The sequence below is a fragment of the Lactuca virosa genome, chromosome 6, assembly GCF_052849685.1.
Source record: "Lactuca virosa cultivar CGN04683 chromosome 6, Lactuca_virosa_CGN04683_v6, whole genome shotgun sequence".
NCBI classification, from domain to species: domain Eukaryota; kingdom Viridiplantae; phylum Streptophyta; class Magnoliopsida; order Asterales; family Asteraceae; genus Lactuca; species Lactuca virosa.
Window position 1 is genome coordinate 58468830 of NC_136431.1, and position 10228 is coordinate 58479057.

Consider the following 10228-nt stretch of genomic DNA (forward strand, 5'->3'; position numbering starts at 1 on the left):
TGGGGTCGACTCAAGGATACCTCTCGTGATCTCAGACGCGATGAACTCGCGTAGTCCCTCATCCACTGGCTCGGAACCTGCACCCGAACCTGATCATGAACTGGATCCTGATCCTCCTGCTCCGTGTCGCGTAATCATCACCATTCTGAAACGAAACACATAATTTTTAGGGTCGCACGCAACCTCAGAAGGTCTCACATACAACAAGTTTCCTGGTTCTATCTCGGCCCTCCTTGACTCGAGTACGGATCCTCTGCTTTCAGTAGTACGGGCCCATACTACCTTCCACATATATCCGTACTTTCCTCAAGGATTTCTTCGACTTCACCAAGTCCCCTCTACTACTGCTACTCTCTGGTACTCTCCTCCTAGGCTTTCCTAGGTTCCCGAACTCACCTAGTCCTCAGCTGCTGAAAGACTCTTAATGATGCCAATTAACCACTACATGAATAACATCACATGTGACGAGGCTCGGATAATCCTTCGAGTAAAGGACTCATCCCTACAACGGTTAGACTCAGACAAGAGCTGCGCAATAGGGTCAAGTCCAACACTTTGAGATTATTCAACCTTGATCACATGTGACTTAACGCATTCATCTAGTAGCTAACTCCCACCACTTAAAGTCCCACAAAGCACAAAGCAATCAGCATTCAGACAAACGGAAAATCTAACCAAACAAGCCATTCTATCCTTGTATTATGAATCTACACTAGCATGCAATTCAAGGGCTCATACACTCAGGCTTAACCTAAACAGGCCATCCTACTAATGGCTTATCAGTTATATCATGCAGTTCTACAAGTTTACATAAGCATATAAAGGCATCTCTCCTAGATCCTTAGCCATAATCTAGAATGCGAATCACATAATCATAACATATCATATATCTAACATGTATTGGTATTTTGGGAACCACTTACTTGAGCTCGGCCGATTGCACGCATCACACATCTTGTTCTTTTCAAAGTTCTTTTCTTTTTTCAAATACTTTTCAAGTTCCTTTTGAAAATTTTCATATCAAGTCCTCAGTTTGAGTCCAGACACACCCGAGAGTGTGCCCGAATCCCTCAAACCAAGGCTCTGATACCAACTTGTAACATCCCAAAATTCAAGACCAAAAATTTCATTTTGATTAATTAAAAACCGCTTAATAAATTTTGCTCAATCATTTAATAACATTCTTAATAAAACAATTATCAGAGTTTTAAATCCCAAAGATCATCTAGTGCGGAAAACTTGGTGTGATCCGCTGCGATCGCCCCGAGCTCCTTCCTTGGAAAAACATTAGTACCTGAAACAAATAGCTGAAAACCGTAAGCATGAAGCTTAGTGAGTTCCCCAGATACCACATACCATACGTATCAACTGATCCATACATGCCATACGTAACCATGAGCCAAACATAACAAACATATCCATAATCAAGTAAGGTGCTATGTGCCAAACATAGTCTTACTGTATTGCCACGGGCCGCACGTGGTCTTTCTTGTCAAGCTTGGGGCCACTCCCTGGGTCTTACAGACAAGTGCCAAGGGCCACCCCCTGGTCTTCCATGCAAGCATCACAAAGACAACTAAACATACTACTCTACTAGGTTACTCAGCATACAGTGTGCCAGGAGCCACCTCCTGGTCTTTCATTCATAATAGCATACAGTGTGCCAGGAGCCACCTCCTGGTCTTTCATACATGTTGCCTAGGGCTAACCCCCGGGTCTTCCTACCATACATAATAACATACTGTGTGCCAGGATCCTCCTCCTTGTCTTTCATGCATAATGCCTAGGGCCAACCCCCGGGTCTTCCTGCCATACATAAACTAAATGGGCCGACATTGTGGCCGTAGACCCATACAAACAGTGAGGAGACTCACCTCGTACTACTGAAGCTGCTGATAACCCTCTGGCTGCTATCCAACAACTCTCCGAACTGCTGCTCCTTTAGCTCCCCGAGCTACCAATACCAATAATAGAAACACTTAGCCTAACTGTCCTCAAGAAGTCAACTAAGTCAACTCTGGTCAAAGTCCCTCTCAAGGTCAAGGTCCTGGTCAAAGTCAACCTTCCAGTTGACTCGACTCGTCGAGTCCATGCTCCTCAAATCCCAAAACAACCCCGACCCCACTCGTCGAGTCTAGCGAGAACTCGACGGGTTCCCCTTCATCTAACACTTTGGGACTATCTTCAACCAACTCGCCGAGTTCATCCTTGAACTTGTCGAGTTCGTCACCGTCGTATGAATGTCCATACCGTGACTCGCCGAGTTGTATGAACAACTCGTCGAGTTCATCTTCATAACTAAGGAGATTGTCTTGGACTCGCCGAGTTCCTCCTTGAACTCGTCGAGTACTATGATCTTCACGTCCATTACGGACCCAGTCTGGCTGAATCCTTCACTAACTCCACTCACTGATCCGAATCATAACAGAAGGGTTTGGGTTTACGACCCGACTCACCGAGTCCATGAACGGACTCGTCGAGTCCAGCTTGTGACATCTCTATTCTGTCGATTACAATCCATTCCAGCACTTCCAACTCATAGATCCGGACTCCTAATGCTAGCATTGCACGTAAAGTTGCCAACTTTACGTGCATGCAAGGTGCTATGAGGCTAGAACACTTAATCCAAGCTACAATGAAGGCCTAGGTCATGAAATGGGACCTTAGCTGGATAAAGCCAACAACTTTGAGCTTCTAAAGCTCAAGAGTGTCCAGATCTGTTGTCCAATCCATCCTCAAAGGCTTAATACTCGGATTCTACTTGGAAATGATCCAATTGTGACAAAAAGGCAAGCTAGAAAGGGGGTCCATCAATTGAAAGCTCAAGGTTTAGACTTTTTACCTCCTAACAGTTTCCAAGTCGATATGCAGGCTGGATCTACTCTTCCTTCCTTTCTCCTTTCTCTCCAGGCTTCCAAGATGCACTCTAAAGGCCCTTAATCTTCTCAAAAGCTCAAACAATGGAGTTTGGTGGCTAGGGTTTTGGGTTCTGGATGAGAGAGGTTGTAAATTAACCCTAGGGAAGAGAATAAGATGCTTAAATAGGATACCAAGTCCCGGAATTAGGGCTTCCTAACCCAGACCTGACTCGCCGAGTCCACTCTCCAACTCGTCGAGTCGGTCACTTAATCTTGCACCCGGATCCCGCTCCGACTCATCGAGTTCTTCCTTGGACTCGACGAGTTGACCCCCTTTTGACTTAGGGTTTTCCTTCCTTTCTAGGTCTTCGGAAATCAGGGTGTTACAGTCTTGCTCTGGCAGCCGAGCAAAATGATGACCCAGATCGGGTACCCTCGCCATAGACCGTAAGTACTCCCCCACTAGGGTCTCGTATGGTCACCAACTGACGCTCGCAGTCGATAACAGCTCTGAATCGGCTCAACCAGTCCATGCCCATAATGACACAGACATCCCCCATCGCAATCGGTACCAAATCTATCGGGAACTCAACACCGAAAATCTCGAGTACACATCCTAGAATCACCTCAGTAGCATAAACCGCTCGCTCGTCAGCTATAGAAACTCGCAGAGGTCGACTCAACGTCTCTCGTCGGATACTGATGTGCTGACTAAACGCTAATGACACGAAAGATCGACTCGCACCCGAGTCAAACAACACTAAAGCAGGTACAGAAATCATAAGAAAAGTACCTAAGCATACCACCATATAAGCACAAATCTCAAACTCAGTATAAGTAAATAAAAGAATACATACCAGCCACGACATCGGGCGCTGCGCGGACCTCCTCCGCTGTCAACTGAAAGGCTCTCCCGTGAGCCTTCGGTGCCTCGGCCTTCGCTGGCCGGGCCTCGGTAGCTCTAGCAGCAGGTGCAGATCCCTGTGCTGATCCCTAAAGTAGCTGTGGGCACTCGGCCTTCCGATGGCCAGTCTGGTTGCAGTGGAAACAAACCATGAATCCCTTGGGGCAATCCTTGGCTATATGCCCCTCCTTGCCACACTTGTAGCAAGCACCCACCCGACAAATCCCCTCATGTCCCTTGCCACACTTCCCACAAGTGCGGCCCTTCTGGCCTCCAGTCCTCGAATCGGCGGGCTTCGCCCGCTTGGCTGCCGACTGAGACTGTACCGGTCGCCTATCCCCCTTCTGAGACTCCACATCCTCCCTGTCCTGAGTCTCTAGCTCAATCTCCCTCTTCCGGGCATTTGCCTGAAGCTCAGCAAATGTCCGGTATGACGAGTTCGCCACGAACTCGCGAATATCCCTTCTCAAAATGCTCAAGTATTGGCTCATTCGTGCCTGCTCAGAAGACACGTGCTCAGGGCAAAACAGCGCCCTCTCATGAAACATCCTCGTAATCACTGTCACAGACTCGGTCCCCTGCTTGAAGGATAAGAACTCCTGGGCTAACCGTTCCCTCTCCACCGGAGGGACATACTCATGACGAAACATAGTGGTGAACCTCTCCCAAGTCACTGCAGTGAGCTCTGCAGGAGTGAAGTCAACCGCCACAAACTTCCACCAGTACTTCGCCCCCAAGCGAAGCTGTTTCAGCGCGAACCGTACCCTCAGATGCTCAGGACATGAACATGTGTAGAAGCATCCCTCAATGTCAGAGATCCACCTCATTGTGGCTATCGGATCCTGAGCCCCATCAAACTCTGGTGGCTTCGTGTTGCCGAACTCTCGGTACAACAACGAGTCACTCCCATGTGGCCTCGCGGCAGCGACAACTGCAGTGGCTGCAGCAGCAGCCGCCTCAGTCAGAGCAGCATATCGCTCGTCGAATGTCTCAATCAGCGTGGTCTTGATAGACCCAAACATCTCCGGTATCTCAGCTCGAATGGCTGCGGCCACCTCCTCGTGAATCATCCTACGGATCTCCTCATCACTAGTACCACTGGTACCACTGCCTCCTGGGTTGTGGCGCGTCCCCACCATAATGCCTCTGAAACATGACATAAAATAATCAGAGACTCGACCGAGATTACTCACACTCGATCAACCGTTCCTACTTGTTCCTTAATACCCTAAGGATTCTTACCTGGGATGTTTACCGATCCGGTGCTTTCAATAGTACGGGCCCAATACTACCTTCCACACCGTATTCGTATCTACCCCAAGTCCTCCTCCTAGGATCCCAATTCGCAAGTACTCTATACCCCCTGAATTCAGCCTACTCTCAGTAGACTTCTCACAAGCTACTCTCTGCTACCTACATGCACTCAAAGCAACTCACAGCATCATAAACTCCTAGGCTAAGGCATCACATATCAGGCCACCCTAGTCCTAAGATATGATTTACCTAGCCTACACTAGCATGCATAGCACATCACATAATATCTCATAACACATAATGTAAGGGTATTTTGGGAAATCACCGTTCGGGCGCTGGCTGATTGTACACACTGCTCCTTTTTGCTTTCCTCAAAATCTCTTACTCTTTTTAGAAAAATTGTTTCTTTTATGAAAGATTTTCTCAAATCCTCAGTTTGAGTTCAGATACGCCCGAAAGTGCATCCGTATCCCTCAAACCAAGGCTCTGATACCAACTTGTAACGACGTAAATTTTCAATACAATTTTTCATTTTTCAAACATAAAATATCTCATATAAATCATCTCAAAACTCAAGTGTATCAAATGTTATCACGGTAAAACATATCTCAGAATCTCAAGTACAAAATCCTCTGTCAGTGTGTACAAATCATGTCGGCGCCTTCCCGCGATCCTCGCTAGTACCTGAAACACATATCACATAACACGGTAAGCATAAATGCTTAGTGAGTTCCCCAAAATACCACGTTCATGTATTAGCCTCTCAAGGCTATAGCATCGCATGACCTTCCGGTCAATGTGTCTCAGTGGGACCTTCGGGTTCCACAGCTCTGGTAGACCTTCCGGCCCTACCATGCCTTGCCTTCCGGCCCTAACTCTATTTGCCTTCCGGCCCAATTCATTCAGCATATACATATCACAGTAAACTTCTCACATAAGTCACATAACTCATACAAATACATAAGACCTTCCGGTCACACATAGTTACAATTCTAGGTAAAGTATAGTGAGAAGACTCACCTCGTATGATGTCTAGTAAACTCTCGTGCTCGATATCCCCGATCTAGCCTCCGCCTATCAAAATGATAATATCTCTAATCAATACTCTCCTTATATCCTCATCTCTAAATAATGGGTAGAAGACCATTCTACCCCTCCATAGCCCTTCTTGAATCAGTTTGACCAACCCTAAGGTCAACTGAAGTCAACCCCAGTCCACAGTTTCACTTTGACCAGACTCGCCGAGTGCACTCAGGTGAATCGGCGAGTCCATGCCTGTCCTCAGAATCCTCCTAAGGCCTCACTCGACTCGTCGATCTAACCTTTCACTCGACGGGTTACCACTGATCACGAATCGCGGGGCAACCCGATCCAACTCGTCGAGTCCTTTTTTGGACTCGGCGAGTTTCCTCCATGGCAACACTCATTTGACCTTCTGAGGTCAGATCCGTTTCTCTAACTTATAGATCTAGCCTTCTAGCACCCAAAAGTCACGTAAAGGTTCGTTAGGGTTTCTCAAGTGGGTGTGTGGCCGCAAATGAAGGCCATGAGGTCCTTTAAATAGGGCACATGCCCAAAGATTTAGGGTTTCTGTCCACAGCGCGGACTCGTCGAGTTCATTCATTAATCCGAGTCATCAGTCGCGATCCCACTCGACGAGTTTAGGCGTCAACTCGTCGAGTCCCTCTCAAAACAAATATTTAAATTATGATACCTGGAAATCCGGATGTTACAATTTTATTTCGGCAACACCTACTATGTATTCCTGCATCCGCCTCTGTCCATACGTTTTTTATGAATACATGTATGGATGTTTATTTATTATTATTTTTTTTATAAAATCGTAAGTAAAAATATATTACATTTTAACGGGAGTAATCTTAATGAAAAAAATGAACACGTGGATATAAAGATCGTTAAATTTTGATATCATATGAAGAAGTTACAACGTTCAGAATACAAGACCTAAACCAAACCATAAGACCTACGCAACCAAGCAGTCGAGATCGCGTTTGACATAAGCATCAACAACCTCAAACACCTCATCAATGATTGTCTCACGTAAGATGTCGTCAGAAAAATTTAAAAAAATCATTCATAAGTACTGAATTAGTAAAAAAAAAACTTATTTTGAAAAAAAAAATGTTAAGGACTAAATATGTACAAAAATATTAATGACTAAATGTGTACAAAATGAAAAATATATTACCCTATTAAGTCATTTTTCCTGGCTAACCTGGAGTAACCGGTCATAAAGACTAAATGTGTACAGTTTAACAAGTTGAAGGGTAAATGTGGAAGAAAAAAAAACTCAGTGACCAAATGTGTACAAATCGAAAAATACATTACCCTTTTAAGTCATTATCCCTTCAAAGTTATATGCAAATATTGAATAACTTCATAGATACGTGGCTATTTTATAAATCTAAAACATTGAAGGACGTTATATGTGAAAAAGAATATGATCATCACTCTCAAGTCTCGTTGTCTCGTCTAACCGGAACCCTAGTCCTGTCTGATTGATTTGGGTATCGACGACAGCTGTTAATTGCTCGGTGTTTCATTCTCCTCTGGAGCTCATCGCCATTCCCTTCTTTTCCGAGTGCAAGTAAATCCTTAAGTTCTTATATCCCCCTCTTGGAAACTTTACCTCGCTGATCTGTTCAATATTTGTTGTATTTATTAGTGTTATCGTCTCTTCAACCGTTGACTTTGTAAAGATGGTTATTCATTGTTTCAATTTCATAATTGTGTTACTTGTTACTCAGCGTTAATCTCGAATTTGAATGTTTTAAACCTAAAGGTGAATATGGAACCTAGTACTTTACAAATGCAAAATTGGTATCCTTTGTGTTGCGAAATTACCGAAATCACTTTGATTTGTGCTTCGCAGTATAATTCAGCTGACTTGAACTGAAAATTGTGATTATAAAAATCTTTTTGCTGGAGACCTAAGAATTGAAAATCATATCTGATCATCGTCCTAAAGCGCGCTGTTACTACGTTTCTATGAAAGTTATACTTCATTTTTTGTTGTTGAAATCTTCAAAGTATCATTTTTATAGTTGGATTTATGAAGAATATACTACTGCATCTTATGTCAAATGAATCACAAGTCTAGCATTAAGAGAAGGAATTTCCAAGAGAATATAGAATCACAGTAGCTATATATACATATATTTTTTCAAATCTTATGGATATGAAAACAGTTTGTTCGACTTTCATAAGTTTAATTTCTGGGAAGAAGGCTGTAAACGTCCTTATTGAAAAACAATCTGAATAAATCATTACTTAAACTAATCTTCTGTTGTTGACTTCTTGCAGATTAGAAAAAGATTGATAAGAAATATGAACCACAACCAGCAATCAAATGAAGCTAAACACGATGACGAAACTGCCCTCACAGATTTTCTTGCCTCTTTAACAGACTACACCCCAACTGTAACATTTCTGAAAATATACTTCTGGTTTTCCTTCTACACTTATTAGCAATTCTTTATCAAAATAGTCTTATCTTCTTCTTCTTCTTCTTCTTCTTCTTCTTCTTTTTACAGATTCCTGATGAACTGGTGGAACATTACTTAGCCAAAAGTGGGTTTCAATGTCCAGATGTTCGATTGTAGGTATCTGGTATCATCTCTTATGTTCTATGCATCCACATATTACTTGTTGATTTTCATATCTTTGCATAATTGCACAACATTAGGTTTAAGGAAAAGAAAATTCTCTCACATAATCGTTCTTTACATTGTGTTTTGTAGAATAAGGCTAGTTGCAGTTGCCACTCAGAAGTTTGTGTCAGAGATTGCTACTGAAGCTCTTCAGTAAGCTTTTTAAGATACGTTTCTTTCATTCCAATATCATATATTTTTTTTTTTTTTTTATGTTATTGTAGTCAATGCAAGGCAAGACCAGCACCCGTTGTGAGGGACAAAAAAGATAAGCAGCAAAAGGTTGAATTTCCAATTCACATTATAAAATTTGTCTTTTTTTAATGTGTGAAGTAATTGGCTAAAAATTTTCATATTTATTTCAATGTTTTAAGATATGTGAATTTTTTTACACTTTTTGCAACAGGATAAGCGTATGATTATGAACATGGATGACCTGTCAAAGGCTCTTCAAGAGGTAATCCCTAATGTTGACATGTAATGATTATAAAAATAGTTATCTTTTGAAAATAACAAAATATTAATACAAAAAGATTATTGTTATTGTGATTTTCATTTTTGTAGTATGGTATAAATGCTAAGCATCAAGAGTATTTTGCGGATAGCTCTTCAGCTGGAATGGAATCAGCTCAAAGAGATGAATGATTTTGTTATATTTTGATGAAAAAAAAAAATTATTCCATAGGGTTGTTTTAGCATGAGTTTGTGTTTTTTACCAACTTTTAAAACATTATGTTTCTAAATTCCTTATTTTTTATGTTCTACAACATGCTTTTACATATTTACATTATTCATTAATCATCATGAAAACTCAAACAAAATACAACTTGTCATAATGTTCTTAACAAACCAGAAGAAAGGCACCAAGATGCTATTGAGGGTCTAATGTTAATATATCTTAAAGAAGTTTACCCTTTTTCATATAATTATTGTAACATGCTAAAACCCTGTTCTCGAGTTTTTTGAAAGGGTGGAAAGGAAATTATTGCCAAGGAAACCAAAAAAAAAAAAATGTGTTAGGAGGGATAAACATACAAAATTATCATCCTAACATCCTAAGCTTAATTACAAAAAGATATAACATTCATCTTTTTATTTCTAATTAAGTATAAGAAACTTGTTTTGTAACAAAAAGATAACAAAGGCCGATCGGGTGTGTTTGGGATTCTTTTTTTTTTTTAACTTAAAAGTCATTTTGTGAAAAGAAATTTTTATAAAAGAATTTTTTTTAAAAATAAGTATTTAAAATGTGTTTGGCTTGACTTTTAAGATTTTTAAGAGATAAAAGTCAAAAGTGAGATTTTATGATTTTTTAAAAGGCTTTTTTTTGTTCATGGCAAAAGTTGATTTAAAAAAACTTTTTTATTTTGCCAAAACATCTTTTGTTTAACTTTTTGGAAAAATCAAAAGTTCAAAAGTTGTTTTAAAAAGAAAGTCAAACACCTAAATGTTAAAATAAGGTTAATTACATAAAAGAATAAAAAGAAAGCCAAACACCTAAATGTTAAAATAAGGTTAATTACATAAAAGAGTAAAAGACC

At 41.3% G+C, this 10228-nt stretch overlaps 1 protein-coding gene across 1 annotated transcript; it reads left to right on the forward strand.

Moving 5' to 3' along the window:
* Positions 1-7488: 7488 nt before the first annotated feature.
* TAFII15 (TBP-associated factor II 15) lies at positions 7489-9468 on the forward strand. The gene is made up of 7 exons (XM_079056020.1): positions 7489-7624; positions 8341-8457; positions 8571-8635; positions 8778-8840; positions 8912-8969; positions 9094-9144; positions 9252-9468. The coding sequence occupies exons 2-7, from the start codon at positions 8365-8367 to the stop codon at positions 9330-9332; spliced, it is 411 nt and encodes a 136-aa protein (XP_078912146.1). The 5' UTR covers positions 7489-7624; positions 8341-8364; the 3' UTR covers positions 9333-9468.
* The last annotated feature ends 760 nt before the right edge of the window (positions 9469-10228 follow it).

Coding starts and splice junctions, on each gene's coding strand:
- TAFII15 (XM_079056020.1), top strand. CDS start 8,365: ATGAACCACAACCAGCAATCAAATGAAGCTAAACACGATGACGAAACT. Junction 8,841..8,911: donor ATTGCTACTGAAGCTCTTCA/GTAAGCTTTTTA, acceptor ATGTTATTGTAG/TCAATGCAAGGCAAGACCAG. Junction 8,970..9,093: donor AAAAAGATAAGCAGCAAAAG/GTTGAATTTCCA, acceptor TTTTTGCAACAG/GATAAGCGTATGATTATGAA.